Source organism: Colossoma macropomum, unplaced genomic scaffold (assembly GCF_904425465.1).
Source record: "Colossoma macropomum unplaced genomic scaffold, Colossoma_macropomum, whole genome shotgun sequence".
Classification (NCBI taxonomy): domain Eukaryota; kingdom Metazoa; phylum Chordata; class Actinopteri; order Characiformes; family Serrasalmidae; genus Colossoma; species Colossoma macropomum.
The window spans coordinates 18,310,853-18,327,398 of record NW_023494795.1 but is presented as its reverse complement, the minus strand read 5'-3'; the positions used below and the strand labels follow the sequence as shown (position 1 = coordinate 18,327,398).

The 16,546-nt window shown below is 39.9% G+C and overlaps 1 protein-coding gene across 4 annotated transcripts in view; it reads right to left on the bottom strand.

Annotated features, from left to right (window-relative positions):
- ppp1r13bb (protein phosphatase 1, regulatory subunit 13Bb) overlaps positions 1-16,546 on the bottom strand; it is a 59,868-nt gene that overhangs the window by 18,007 nt on the left and 25,315 nt on the right. For 3 of the 4 annotated variants that reach the window (XM_036581706.1, XM_036581708.1, XM_036581707.1), the window contains exon 5: positions 11,851-11,921. In XM_036581706.1, coding sequence (XP_036437599.1) covers positions 11,851-11,921 — 71 coding nt within the window. Of the gene's footprint in view, positions 1-3,123; positions 3,379-11,850; positions 11,922-16,546 lie in introns of those variants that run through there. The other variant, XM_036581709.1, reaches the window with a different exon arrangement.

Here is a 16,546-nt window from a genome sequence, read left to right as displayed (position 1 = left end):
GAAAGGAAGGCAAAAGAGAGGAAGAAAGAGGGAGAAAAATTGAGGGAGGAAAAAAGGTAACTGCAAGAGTGGGGGGAGATAAAGAGGGGGAGAGCGAGAGAGAGCAAGAGAAGGGTAGAGAGAGCGAGAGAAGGAGAGAGAGCGAGAGTGAGAGAAGGAGAGAGCGTGAGAGAGTGAGAGAGGTTAGACAGAAAATGAAAAAGAAAAGGGAAGGACAGAGAAAGAGAGAGAGCCAGAGAGATAGAGAGAACAAACAAGAGAGGGAGCAGTAAAAAGACAGTGGTAGTGTGGGAGAAAGAGAAAAAGAGACAGAGAAAAAGGGAGGAAAATAAAGAAAAAAGAAAGACAGAAAAAGAAAGTGAGGCTAAAGAGAGGGAGAAAGAGGGAGGAGGGGGAGAAAGTGCTCTGATGTCTGCTCTGCAGTGCTCAGTGTAGTGAGAACAGGGTGCGAAATGACCTGTGGCTGCGTAAACACTCACGGCTTAATTATAGTCAGAGTGCTAATGCTAGCGTAGGCCTGCTCTGCTCTGTGCTGAGCTCATCAGGGAGAGGAATGGCTCTGTTTTTCAGCTGAGAGTGGGTAAACAGGTCCGCGCGAGAGACAGAAAGCAGGCCCACACACTCTGTCACTCTGCATTCTGGCCGATTAGAGCGAGCTGTCAGTCACCGTGCCTATCACTGCGCTGTCGTCATGGTAGCAGAGCAGAACTGCCATGCAATGAAGATTTAGTAAAAAAAAATAAAAAATAAATCAACACTAACAAGCTAATTCAGAGAACATACAATTGCTTGGATGAAGTGCAATATAGACTGAAGTAGCTGAAGCAGCAGTTCAGACTCAAGAGTCTTAAAGTCAGGGATACCAGCAATGCTAAAACATACAGGGCTATCAAAGTATCAAAAAATGAAGCAGAGCTTCCTTGGACATTGGCCATGTCTCTCCAGCAGCTTGAGAGTCTTTGGCACCGAAAGTTATTGATGAGTGAGAAGGTTCTGGAGGCTGACTAGTTGAAGTTATGAGTTGGCCGAGCTGATAGGTGATCAATTCTTTCCCCACTGTGTGCTGCAAAGTCAGGGTGAAGGTATGAGCGAAATGAAGAAAGACAACAGTAGCAGCCTCAACGACACGGCAAGCCAAAAAATTAGTCCGGATAACACCTAAAATGCCTGCTGTATCAACATCCCATTACTGTAATACCCTGAAAGCCATCCACATTCCTTTTCCTGGTAGTCACCATGAAGCCACTAGGGCTATGTTCAGGCAGCAGATAAATCAGATTTGTTTCTCAAATCAGATCTTTTGAGATGACTGTCCGCACTGTTACTCGCAGGTGATCAGATCTGATTTGTGTGTCAGACATCACCAACCTATCTGCATGGGTTGCTGTGGTAATGACGTAGGTGTCAGTATCAGATTAGCAAGAATCTGATTGTGTGTTTTTTGCTGTCCAGACAATCAAAAATCTGCCTGGGTATGCTAAAAGGCGGATATGGGCTGGCTGTTTGAACAAGAGATTCTTATCTCACAGTTAGTTCTTCACATCAAAATGTAAGAACAAGAATCATGGAGGAAAAGGTTTCCCTTACCCCTGGTGTTCCATCCTTTGGTTGGCCATTCAATAAGCTCATCTCAAGTTTGCCTTGACCAAACTGACTGCTATGCTCACACTTTAATTACCTTAATGTTACCAGGTCTGAGTTTTGCAGCAGTTCTTCTCACAGCTGCTCTGTAATTGGATATGCTAACAGATCCAACATTCTACTTCCTAAAATGCCACCAACCAACTGCTCAGCTGGGCTGACCTAACTAGAACCCATAAGTGCATTCAGATAGCGTGAAAGAGGAAGTTGGGCAGAGTGGAAAGTTTGCAGAAGTTATGTAAGTGTGAAAACCAGGGTCAAGCCAGTTTAGCCATGGTGCCAAAATCTGAACTATGCTAAACTTTGGATTGAACACCATAGGTCAGTCAGTGTTAAATGACATCCAGCATTAGCTGTCTTTGACTGACTACTAGGGACATTTAGATCTGACCGATATTTAGCGACTGTGCTAAAATGTGACATTTAAAACTATACACATATATGTTATGAATCTCTAATGCTAAAGTGTATGGATTGAGTCCCATTTATATTTTATAAAATGTATATGTAGCTGTTTTGGTAGATATGTACAAGAAAAATCCCGGGTATCAGCATAATCCCACAATTCCTATACCGGTGCATTCCTATTAACTACTATATCTGTTACATGGTGTGAGACAGAATGTGTATGTTTGTGTAGGTTCCATTCAAAACATTACAGGAAAAGCTCAGAAAGGAAATACATACACAGAAAAACAGAAGCAGATTTTTCTCTTTTGAAGTTCCCTGACACTTTAGCTCTCATGCTGTAGTAATTACTGATCCAGTCAATGGCACCGAGTTATGTAAACTCAAAAGATCTGCTCATAAAATCATACAATTCTGGTGTTTGCTGAAGTGCAATGACTCACTGTTTTAGTGCAGTAATTTATCAACATACAACTCTCACACAAATGTTGGCACAGTAGCATTGCTGGGTCACCTACAGCCAGTGGCTAAATCTATCTTTGGCCAAACTAATAACCTGATCATTTATGCATATAATTCATTGGTGGTACTGTGTTGTCATTTGTCATAATAAGAAATGTCAGAATGCCACTGGCCAATAATGGCCAAGTGTGCAGCGTATAAATATCCTACATTCTCTGTCCTGTAACTTCTCCATCTTTCCCCTCCCAATTATGTGCTTGTCATGATAAAAAAGCCTGCATGGCAACAACTATGAAATACAACCTAGACAGGCTTTAAAGCCTAGTTACGGGAGCTCAAGTGCTGAGCAGTAGGTGAGCATATTCACTCAATCACTGTTTCAGTACAACTGCTTGTTTGTGAGTATTATTTAACAAATATGACATAACTTGAAAAGATATCTTACAGCAACTGCATATGTACAGTATCAAAGATGACAACGTAGATTAAACACCTTGGAAAATATAAGGGTTATCAAACTTGTGGGTATTTTGAGAATTTTCACCACTAAAAGAGTCTCCAATATAGTTGTACATCTGCAAAGCATATGCACGGTGCAACAAAAGACTGTACCTGCTGAGAATTTCCCCACGTTATTCTGCAAGAGCGCACTTTTATTTTGCTGCATTGTCCCGCAGTTGTTAATTCCTGCACTGCCTCCACGTGTTTCAATTCCATCTCGCAGCCGTATATCCTCCAATGTAAAGTCTCCCAAATGCGTTTTCAAACACACCATAAATTAAGGCAGTAAAGCATGAGCTCGTCTCTGTGCGGTAAAGCAGCGCCTCTCTCCCACCGACTAGTATGGAGTCTGTGACTCCCCCCTCCCCTCACTCCTCTTCTCTACTCTCACCAGCACTAAACAGCACTCACTAACGATTAGCAATCAGTGAAAAAATAGCCAGCGGATTTATCCGGGGGGGCAAGAGCGACTCGGGTCCTGTGTCATTTTACATCAGCGTGACAAATTGAACTCTTCATTTTCAGTGCAACATTACTAGCAGCCAGTGTTATTACGTCTGATTTTTGCTTTCTTGCTGAAAGACTCAAAGGATTCAAGTACATCTACTCCTGACTCTTTGCTAGCTTGCAGTTTGAATGCAGCTCTAATCTTTCCCTCTTGCACTTGTCATTCATTATTCGCCCTCTCAAATTGGCTAGGAACACTGTGTACGCTCCAAGCACAGTTTATTTTATCAAAAGGCAAAGGTTCAATTTAATCATAGTTTATAAAAAGGGGGACTGAAATAGCCCTTGAACTCAAGCACATATTACATGAATGTAGATAGAAGATGAGAGAGTTTTAAACATATACTTTTCACTTTTGATATTCAGAATCGCTACGATTACCAGAAGCATTTCCATATTTGCATAAATCTGAATAGTCTTTCTTTCCCAAGCCAGCATTTCCCCAGCTCCAGTTTTGTATTCCAACATTTTATGTTTTCCGTCCACCTGAGTCACATCATGGCTAATTAACAAGCCTGGCTTGAGCTGAATAACAAAACAGCACAGTGTGGCCCTCAAAGACTGAAAGGGGCATAGCTTTTAGAACGAGATGGCCATGTAAGACCAAAAGATTTTTTGGGGGTGATAGACGGCCAGAAAAAAAATAATAAAAAATAAAAACATTGTGTTAACGTATTAAAATAACAAGAAAAGTGATGTGCTATTTGTTTCTCTGTACGTAACAATCTGTCCATTTTCACACGAATAAAATCTTACATCAATACAACTACTGCCAAAAGCAAAACTGTGTTGATGCAATGAATTTTAGTCATTCATGAATCCACTGCCTGAGACACTGTTTTATAACAGTTTTGACAAGCTTTTGGCGTGAAGTACACTGTTTAAAATCCATGCAAGAGAAAGTTGAAAGGCAAACCCTCTCCAAGGAAAACAATTTTGTAGACATTGCGGCCCCTGGTTTCTATCAATGCCACCATAAAGAAATCCATGTAGTAAAGTTCCTCTGGAACTCATTTCACATCAAAACACTCATCTCAATGACTGAATTATGCAGATTTTTCGAAAAATCTGTAAAATTCACCTTTTAAATTCAAAAAGCAACTTTACTTTGAACCATGCTTCAGAGCTATACATCAGATTTTTTAACTAGCTAAATTACAGACCATCAACATTGCAGACTAAACTTTTTGGTCCCAAAAAAATAGTGCAAAAGCTGCTTTCACTAGATATTAATCCACTGCTCTGTACTGTCTTAACCTAACAATCAGTCATATGACTACTACAAAAGGTAAAGCCTTCATCCAGGTATAGTTTCTTCTTGTAAAATCATCTTACACTCAACAAAAAGCCAAAAGAGAAAAGAAAGCGTGGGCATATAGTTCCAGTTCATACCTTTTTTTAAAGTTCATGCCTATCTCAGCGTAGTTTAGCCGAGTTCATGATCAATAATGACACACACTGCTCTCTGTGCAGTTCTCATCAGGGCGTGCTCCATGGCAAGCCTCCAAATTTCATTACTACAGAAATGACTCAATTTGTGCGGGGAGCAATTCAAGGCTTAAAGGGCAACTATGTCAGTCTGTGTTTGTGCACACAGCAGACTCTGTAGATCTCAGCATCACGCGGACCACTAAAGCAATCGTCTCCATGGCTATGCTGTACAAGGAACAGCATACACATCAGGGTGATTGGGTTATCTGTATATCCTGAGGCTGGTGCTTAAGAAAAAAAAAAAATCCCTCCACGTTTAGCTTTTCAATGGTCTCTGTTGAGCGAAGTCGAGGTCTTGCACTGGCCTGACCTCTTGCTCTCTTTTTCTACTTTACCAGACACAGTTGTGTAAATACTGCTGGGCATTTCTGGGGAACTGGAAAGTAGCTTAGGACTGCAGGTGTCAGTATAGGAATGAAACCCAATGCTTGTTTAAACAGTAATCAAAGTTTGGAAACCAAATACAGGCACAGCTGAGGTTCACTTAAATAACATTAAATAACAAATATAATAAATAACAAAATTCTGGGCGAATAAGCGATAGGCTGTGCAGTTTATAGTGCACCTTGGGGGTACTGCTTTTCATAACCAAGAGGTCAAGCACATAAGCCCGAGGGGACTTCTTACTCTGTTCCTCCCTCACATATGCAAGCAGTAATCCAACTCTGAGTGGCTCATTCAATAAATTACAAAAGAAGCAGGTCAGTGGGTAGAGCCTGTTAGAAGCAGCTCGCTCTCTCCCTTCAGCCCAAGGCCATGTTCTGTGGAGCATATAAAACTGGAGTGCTTAGTTCATCAAGAGGAACGAGGGCATTTGTTTGCTTATCCCATAGATACCTACAGTCCTCTGCCTGCACACAGAGAGTAGATGGAGTAAGATTATTTGATAATAAAAATACAGCCTGACAAGACCACCTACACAAGTAAACATTTTTCACCTGATAATCATAGCAAGATGCAACATATTTTTATTCACAAACAGCTCCTTTAAGATATATTTAGTAAACGTTTACACTGATTATGTTCAGATTAAAATAGAAAGGAACAGTGTGAGAAATCGTTCCTTGAGAAATGCCAACCAGGCTATTCAACTGAAGGCCTGACTGAGCAGTGGGCTGCTGACTAGCCCACTAAATCTGCTTCATTCTGTAAAAAATATACCATACACACCATTTTTGTGCATACACAAAACTTGCACCACCCAAACCAGGCTGTAAATACTGCAGGACATTACTTTTTCGGCATGGAGCATCTGCACAAAGTAAGATGTAGACATATTAACTGCAGCCGCCAACAAATGATGAATCTGGTACAATCAAACATGGGTAATTCTTAGCTGAGGCTAGCTTCATCCTTTAGGTTCCACATGGGCGTCTTTAAGTTATGTCCAGCAATTGCACTTAAGGTATGGAAACATCATAATCCTCTTTCCATACATGGGTTTATCTCAGAGCAGAAGTCATTTGATCCAAGAGCAGCACAGATCATAGTAAAGCATACAAAGATGCAGGGATGTTGGGATAATCCGTGCTTGACCAGGGGCCGTATTACAGAAATATATTAACTCCGAAATCTTATCTGTTAAGTCATCATGACAAGTTCAGTTAGAACTGAATTTACGACAACTTCAGTTAGGACTGAATTTAGGACATTAACTGTTACAGAACAGAAGTTCTTAAGTTCATAATCTTATCCTAACTCCAGATAAGAAAACAGTATTACAGAAACATCCTAACTACAAAAAAAATCCTAAATGCTATCCTAACTTTAAGACAACCCCAGTAGCGTCCCAACATCTGTTTTAACTGTCCGTTTCTGTTGTTTTTACGCAGCATAGTTCACTACTAGCATAATGACATCATATTATTCATATTGTGAAATGGTGGTTTGAATTGAGATGTTTGTTTTTCCCCTAACTTTTATAAATCCCAGACACAGCACATATGATCTCCACCGGTCTCTCTTAGTACCTTCGTTTGTTATTGCTGATGAAAACTCGTCAAATAAAATATTATAGTGACGGTGGTGGTGAATAATGAGGAAATTCAGTTAGGAGAATTAATGTTAGCGCGTAAAGCATTTGGGAAACTAAGAAACTGGGAGCGACAACACTATTCAACAGCACAAAGCACTGACACAATATTATTAACTTCCAGTTTATTGCACTTCAGTTTGTCCTTTTTTCACAGCGGTAACGGTACCTGTAACTTTCGTTTTTTTAACATTATTTTAATTACGTGTTTATGTTTCAGCTGTGCACGCATGGTTGGTTACATGGTAACAGCCATGACATCCCTAATACTCAGCTGGCAACTTCAATGAAGTAGTTTAAGTTTTCCTAGCTTGAGATAAGATGCTGTAAGATAAGACAAAATGCCTACATTCAGATTTGTTTCTGTAATATGAATTTGCGAGTAATCTTATCTTGACCCGTCAGATCTTAAGACAAAAAAATAGGAACTTTGTGTAATACAGCTCCAGAAGGGCACAAACGCTTGTATACCACATGCATAAACAGAACTTAATAAACACGAGTATTGTGTCCACAGTGACAAAATCTAATGATTGCCAAAGAAATAAGGGGCTTGACTATTAACACTGATGAAAATATAATACTTAAATAATAATAAAGTCAAAAAAGCTACAGGAAACACAAAATCTCACTATTACTTAAGACTAAATTGTCTTTTGTATTCTCTGCTTTGCTAGTTTGAGCATGGTAAGAGATTTGAGGGGGATCAGAGGAAAAATAAAAGAAAGCAAAGACTGGAACATGTAATCCCTGCAGAGAGAAGCTGCCCACATAGATAGAACTACAGCTTCAACTCTGTCAGTTACACTGGTTACACTGCCCACACAGTGCAGAGTTCTGCAGCTCCACAGCTCTGTTCGTGACGGACAGCATGTTTCACACACATGAGCAACTGCCCTGGCTGGATACTGCAACTCTAAAGCAAACGAGAGCACAGGCTCATCTCTCAGAGATCCAAAATAGCATAATTTTGCACAGTATAGACTAAAAACAAACATTTATAGCCAAATTAATCAGTTTGCTTTAGCATATAAGTGAATTAAGCTGCAGTGTTGGGCACATTCAATAGCGCATGATGTGAAACATGCTCGTCTTCTCTAGATCCAAAGCAGTCTTACCTCACGCAAATCCTGCCTGTGTGGGTGTCAGGTCTGCTGAGCTGAATATGAGGGATGGAGAGATGGATAGAGATGGCAAAAAGCGATAGGGAGGGAAGTCAGAAAGGGAGAGAGAAGAGAAGGGAGTGGGTGCGGGGGGGTTACTCAAGCTGGGCAAGACGAGCTCCACTCATAGAGCCCCCAGCACACACAACTACGCTCCAATGCATCCAGGCCACACTGCCCCTATGACAAGGCCTGAGGGGTGGGGAGTGCAAGAGAATAAGACGATGAGAGGGCAATGTAAGAAAGGAGACCACCCACTAGCACATGAAGAGGAACAGGTAACTCCCCTTTACATTGAGCTTGTGCACAGGGATTACCCTGTTTGAAAGGCTGAGTAGTAGGAATAGGAAAAATGACTGATTCTTAAATGAAAAATCAACACTATTCTGATAAAAATCAACACTGTAGGCTAATATAGTAAGAACTCTATGATACATAACGTGGCCGTCAAACAAAACCTGTCTTGATTTTTTATTTTTTTTTTTAAACAGGATGCGAAAGAGTCAGCTGCTCTTTACGATGTGTTAATTTCATGATATTGGAACAACAGAATTGCTCCAAAATGACAAAAACTTGTTCCATTAATTTTATTTAAAAGTTAATAACGTAAAATTTCTTGTAAAGCTATCATTTTGGAGACACAATGTTTTGTTGTGACAGTGACAATATATGAAAAGGTCAAATACTCTGGTTGTTAACTTTCTTTAGTTTGTGTAGTTTAACCTTTTTAGTTGATGAAATACAGGCATACAAAATAAAGGCTAATAAATGCAATAAAGTGTGCTGGGAGGGGAATCAAGGTATGTAAAGAATTGTTTTATAATTATTTCTTGGCACCCTGATTTAAAATCAAATTAAACCAAATCATGAAATGCCTTTCACCCACTGTGAAAATATGTGCGAGAAAAGGTATGCCTGCCGTTTTCTCAGAAGGTTGTGCCTGGATGAAGGGGCAGAGGGGCAGAGGACAGCCCCGCTCTAGCAAAGCCGGGGGGATAACAAGGACACTGATCCTCTTAAAGGCTGTTATGTCATGAAACTGGTGTAATCCCCCAAATTATAAAGGAGCAACCAGACAACAAAACCAAAACAGGGTCTGTCTGTTATGAGGTCAACCTGCCACACATTGTACTACTGTTGAACCCAAACAGAGCCAAGAGTGATGTTTGTGTGCCGGCTGAGGTTAGGCTTGAGGCTTGCATTAAGGGTGTACAGCTTTAAGCATGGAGGTGTGCAAAACTGAGCTTGATTGTGTTTGGGGTGGGGGGGGCACTATGGCAAGCTTCTAGGAGTTGCCCAACAAGCAAGGCGTCATCCGATTAACAAGTCAAAACAAATATAGCAGCCTTGAAGGACAGACCACTGACTCTGTCTCAGAGTGAAACTCACTACCAACACAGGCTCTGATGTTCAGACTTACTGTAAAACACACATCACTTCCTAAGGGTGTTCTAAAGGACATCATATTTTAAAACTGTGAAACAACTGTAAAGCAAATACGCACAAAGCAAATATACTGTTGGCCTATTCTGTAGATTGATCCAGTATAATAGGCTGGACTGAGACTAAATTAAACTACCCACGAAAGACACATCTTCCTACAGACTAATTATCAATAGGCAAAATTACACCAAAATCACCATCTCCTCAGAGGTGAAATGCTCATGTGCTTTCAACTTGTCCTATAAAAGTTATTACTATTTGTCATCAAATATAACACAAGTAGAACACTATACATTTTCGCCACATTTGTTTTAAATAAAAAAAAAAAAAATTCACGTAACCTCTGGAGTAAAAAAATATTAAACATTACAGTGAAAATGGGACACCTAACAACTGTGCAAGACCTGGTTGACCAAAACTGTCACCATCAGATAAACAGTACTTCAATCTTAAGGAAAGTCAAGATTCACTCTTGCTTCAGATCTGGAAAAAAATCCACAAGTGTTCCTGTTAATCCTATAACTATGAGAATACAAATATAAAAATGCTGGTGTTCTCAGAACAATGGACTGGCCACCCCAGAGCTCAGACCTCAACAACACTTAACATGTCTGGGATTAAGTTGGATCAAGAAAAGCAGAAAATAAAACCAACTTCTCAGACTTTAGAGGTGTGGAAAATTAACCCTGTAGATTTATCTGAAAAACAAGTCTTCTACAAGAAAGGCAGTGTGGACACACTATAGACTAAAAAATCTGATATTATATCTAGCTGTCTTATGTATAATATTTGGTCTAATATGTTTTTGTCCAACTTGTCCATAGCTGTTTTAACTGGCCATTGAACAAATAAAGGGGTGGTCCCTAACTTTTGCATAGTACTGTAGTCTCAATTTCTGCATCTTCTAAATGTGTGTTTATTGGCATCCGCTGCAGCTGTGTTAAACATTTGGGCATATCCGCCCAGAATTCGGCGCATCTCTACAAATCAGGTGATATTCAGGCCTTTTATGGCCTGATCCACCATGCTCTCCAGTTACACAGCACTTCAGATTTGTACTAGGACAGCCCTGGTATGAGGATTGACCCGCATTAGGATGTGAAAGGCAACACAGAGAAAATAAACCGCACGTCTGACCAGGCAGGCAGGTATACACAGTAGCTGAAGTCTTAAGTAGGCCTGCCAGTCACAGCAGAGTATTAAAAAAACAGTGAGGTGGGTGTCCATGCCTGAATGGCTGCAGCTAGTGCATCGTTGTTAATCAGTTCCCTTGCTAACCACCGCAAGCAGAGGTAGTGGAGTGTGTCTTTTGTGGTCTGTCATTCTTTCCCTCAAGGGAACAGTGACAACAGAGCAGCAGAGAGAGAAACAAAGATGGAAAGTGGGGGCTGCAAAATCAGCGTATGCTATATAATTGTCTGAGGCTCATAAGGAGACTCTTATCTCCAGCACTGCTAGTCTGCAGCACTGCATGTTCATCCCTTAAGGTAAAATTAGTTATGCTTCCTGGAGCATGGCTTTTCCCCTGCCGGAATCTGGGCCAGATGGTTGGAGGGAGAGTGATGTTGAAGGATGCTCTTATCATCAAGTGGATGACAAAAATAAAAAATAAAAGGACGAACACTGTGGGATTTCCATGAAAGGGAGTGCATGTGGAGCACTCCTGTAAAGAAGTATATAAAAGTTCAGCAACGAAAGGAAATGTATCTCCTGGAAGCAGAGAACAGCAAAGGCAGCTGCAAGTGACTTCAACTAAAAACTCTAGTGCCTTTTCAGCCATCAGTAATCAGTCATATAATGCAGAACTACAAGACAGACCAAGTGGATGGTGACAAGAGTTGTATACAGTATATACACGGATGACTGAACTAGAAATAGGACCTGGACATTAATCATGTAAGTAGTCTGAAGTTATAGGCGGTCAAAGGAGGCTTCATTTAAACATGAATAACTCTGACAGTAGAAGTCCATTAATCAAACGCTGTGGTATAGAAGTAGTGGGTGTGATGGCAGATGATCTGCTTTAGCTGCAGAACAATAGACAGAACTTGCAATGCAGTAGCTTAAATGTACATGCAAAAACTTGACTCTCAAAGCTGCACTGTGCTTTAGAACTCATTATGCATCAATGCACATCATTTGAATACAGAAGGCATTCCTTTAAGAGGTGACCAATTTTACAAAAACAAGAGATAAGCATACCCCGTTCTCATTGTGTTTATCCGAGCTGCTTCCAGTCCTTCTGTTAGCCTGCTCTTGAGACTGCTGACTCCCTGTAAGCGGAGGAAGAAAGTGTAAGACACACACAATCGTACAGTAGATAAGCATGAGCACTAAGTGTTAAAACACATAATATTTGACAATTTTATCTTTGTCTGACATGATAATACCAGGTTCATAAAAACTGAAAAGCCTAAGGTCCGTGCATCATTATTCGGCTCAGGCCTGAGGTGGAGAAAGTACTTTAATTTCACAAACATTCTTTCAGCATATTACGTACTAAAAGTTCATAGTTTCAGATCATTATGTTTTAGAGTGTTAGAAATTTTATAACTGATACTTTATTGATCCCACAAGGGAGATTTGGATGCATTAGAAAAAAGTGGTAGAAAAGAGACATTATATACACAAGGTAAATAAACAATTCCATAATCTACATATGTTTACACAAACACAACACTATTTGATCAACCCTGGCTGGGGTGGGCAAGAGTGATGCAGAAAAACTGGAAACATCCAACAACTCCAGGTAATATCACTAATAATTAGTCCCGGTAGTGGTAGCAATATGATATTTCATCGTTATCATGATAAAGTTCGTCACAATCTGTTTTTCTTAGCATATCGTGGATAATGCCAGTACTTACAAAACACTAAACAACTGCCCATTTCATTACTAAGAGAGCATAATTAGTCCTGTTTAACTGGTGTTAGAGCAGCACAGTATGTAATTTTTTTGTCTTTTCTAACTTAACTGTGCCACTTTAAAAAAAACAACAAAAACACTGTGATATGTATTGTATATTGTGAAAACATTTTCAAGCATAGATATACTGTATTTTTGCCATATTGTCAAGCCCTATGTCCAGGTTCACTGCAAGATTTACAACACATTATAAATACAAAATTACACATGCCACATAGCCTTGTGTTTCCCATGACATTACACTTTATAACTGCTGGCATTTTGAGGTCCGAAAAGACTGAATAGGTTAACAAAATGCCTTTCTATTTACACTGCGGTTGGTTGCAATAACCGTAAAGTAAGTAAGTGAGGGATTATAACTTTCCATGATCCTGTTTCTCTCTCTCAAGTATTCAACTAGAAATTATTTTCAGAATAAACCTCAGCTAATTCCAAGATCAGTCATTGTTTGTTGATGTTTGCCTATAACCAGCCAAACAAACAACAAAAAACACAAACATCTCAGGACAGTGACTCACTAGTACACTGATAAGTGGTTGATAAGTGCACAGGTAGTAACTCACAGACATTGGGTAGCAGGGTGTACAGTGGAATCGGGTAATTCTGTAAAGTGTACTGTTGTGGTTTCATGTAATGTTTGTGTTTGTCTGACAGTTTGTCATCTTTCCCTCCCCCTACCCCTTATTCTCCCATGGAGCCACTATGAAGCAAGAAAAATTTTAGAGAACTCTGACAATAAAAGTGTATTGTATCGTAGTAGGTTACAGGAATCAGTGGCAGGTTCAACTCTTCGCTGGCATGTGCCACTCAAACTGATATATAACAGGCATATTCAAGTAGCATATTAAATGTCTGTTTCTTCCAGGCCCGTCGCATGTACAACATGCTATTCCAAATAATGCTCCTGCCACAAGTTAGTTTTCTTCAAATAACACTGAAAGCCTACATATTTAAGCGGACATTTACACTTCTAGCCTGTAGTTAAACCTTTACTGGGAGCTCATAAGCGCTAAACAAAATGTGTTGGTACATAGTATTTGTCAGGGTAAGCAAGAGTCAGCGGCAAATAAATGATTTCTTTAAATGCATTAATAATGACAAACGTTAATCATTACATTAGCATTTCAAATGAGATACGGGGAAAACACGGACAGGTTTCACTCGCTGATTGACGTGTTGTACTCATTACTGGCACGTTTCACTGGCGACACGCATATGCCAGTGGCAGAAAAACAAAATACACTGGTCCACAGAATGCTGTTACATCCACCCCAGGGAAGAATCACAGCTTATTTTATCAGCTTTATCAAGGTGCCTTTTTTTCCCTCTTTCAAAGTAAGGCAGATAGTCATCTTTCACATCTTGTTAAGCTTGCATTGTGCAGTGATGCCAGAAAATTCACATGACTTAAAAGCAAGGATATCTACACATACACCCAGTACAAATATATCAGTACACAAATAAAGTGCATCTGGGTAAAAGCTGTCCATAACACTAAACAACAAAGAGATCTAATATGTGGACCCAAATGTAGGGGCAAAGAGTAGAGGGAAGAGAGAGAGAGAGCGTGTAGTGCGCTGGCTTAGTGGAGAAGCAGAGTGAGAGACAGAATTGGAGCTTGGCTTTGGTTGTGATCAGGCAGACAGTACTTAGGCCTTCTAAGGGAGTGTGACAGCCGGCCAAGCAGTGGAGGGTGATGCCTGTTTTACACCCTCCACTGGAGACAATGCCTTCCAGCTCAATGGACCCAAACTCCAAAACTTTGCTCCAGAGTGCTCTGCACAGCCACACTAGGGCTGAATGACTTGGGAGAAAATTTTTCTAAGCAATACTGCGACTGCCATTGAAATTATTATTAAAATCTATATTATTATAGATTATTTTCAACAAATTAAGGTTCATGCCTGTGTTTTGTTTTAACCAAGGACAGCAGAATACTCACTTTTCTAGATTAAGCCTTGAACACTGGACAGTGTGTGCCAAACTGCCAGTTAATTGAGTGTTTGGTTACCTCTGACTGGTGCAACTCATCTACAGGTGGTTCACAAGCTATAATTATAAGTGCAGCTCTTGCAATTTGAAAATTTCACTCTTTTAAAAGAGTGAAAGCCAAACACATGCACAGGGCAGCTAGAGATGCAGGCACGTGGGAAGAGATGCTATACAAGGTTTTAAGCATTCGATAATTAATTTAAAACCAGCATTAGTTCAATGAGTAGTCTGCTACTGCACTGTAGCTTGAATTCAAACAAAACCAATATAAATGCTTTCTATAAAGTTAACAGAACAGCACATAACAGTACACAGAATACATAGCTAACTTTGCACGTGTCTGAAATGTTCAAGTGTGTATGAGCTAGTGTAGGTGAACCTGTGTAGAAAGGACACTGGGGGGGTTACAGACACCCAGTCCAATTACACAACAAGCTGCTTAGTTATGTAACCATCACTTAACCGCTTTTCTGCTCCCTGCAGCAGCAGCAGGGCTGCCAGAGACCCGTATTATATGGCATCAGCCTGAACACCCTGAACCTGGGTAAAGCTTTGCTTCATGTTATAACATAACAGCTGCGCTTAAAGCCAGCATAACCCTGCATAACCTGATAGAAGACTACTCTAGTTAGCTGACACAATATGTATTTTGCCCTTATCAGTTAGGGTGACACCAATTGAGCATTGAAAAGTCCACTATTGTATTATGAATGGAAGGCACTCCTACTAGTGCATTAGAGATTAGGTGTTTCACACATACTGCCTCTTGTGGTGAGGCTACAAGTCTATAATTAATGGCAGTTATCAAATGAAAAAACATTTTGTGCTGCATAAACATTATCTGATAAGTCTATAGGCTTGAGACGATTTCCCAAGAAAGATGAAAAGAAAAGAGGGTAAACAAATCTTTAACTAATTATTTTTATTGAACAAAGTAGGCTTGTGCAGGACCTATTTTTTCAAACCTTCACACCTTTCTGACATTTCACCAGGGTATTTGTAAAATCTGAGAAGACTGAAGTCAATTATAATGCTTCCTGCTGTCTCGTCCAGCGAAAAAGTAGTTCGCTTTACATAGTCATCAAATAAGTGAGCACCGTGCATGATTTTCAAGGTATCATTTATGAAATGTCAAAGTATCTACTGAACATTTGATAATGTTAAACAGTGCTGCTAATTAGGAGAGAGGAGCTGGTTAGCATTAGATTTGCTAGCATGCTAACAGCTCTGCCACCACAGAACATGTTAAATTATAAAGCACCGACAAGCTTAGATGATTAAAATTAATGACTGAAATCAGTGAAAGTAAACTCAAGCAACCGCTTAGAGGGCGAAATTATACCTTTTTCTGAGTTGTTTGGATCTGCAGCCTGATAGGCCATCTTAATATTACTTTACCAAGCAGACTACAGACTCATAGTACAGGCTTGATTCTGAAAATTGGTGCTCTGTTGACACAAATTTAGACGATAAAAATGTCTGAGAGCGCAAAATTAAAGTCACAGTAAGCCAATATGGAACCTGTTCTGTGGTGTGTGGGAGAGAGCTTAGTTAGCAGGCCAAACATGCTATGAGCATGGTTATAGCTAACTGATGCTAAAACAACACCTGTTTAGATGAAAGTGCAAAGTCGACAGACTGATGTTGGAGTGAAAGATTGTGTGGTTAGGATATGGGTGGCTCTTTGTCGTGTCTGAGCTATCATGCTTAGTTTTTCTAAAGTTTGTCCTGTATATGATTTTCCTGCTCTTTCTGTTAGCGCCCCCAATCTGTGAACACCCACACCACCAATCAGTGAGCCCTCCAAAATATAACTGAGTGGAATGTGTTTATCTGTTCAGACGTGAAATAGAAATCTGATAGCATAAGTATCGTCATCATGTTTACATATCACAGTATTCTGTATTAAAGTCATATCGCTCAAGCTAAGAACAAAGTACAGTAACTGATATTACTATTTATTAAATTGCAAAATAGATG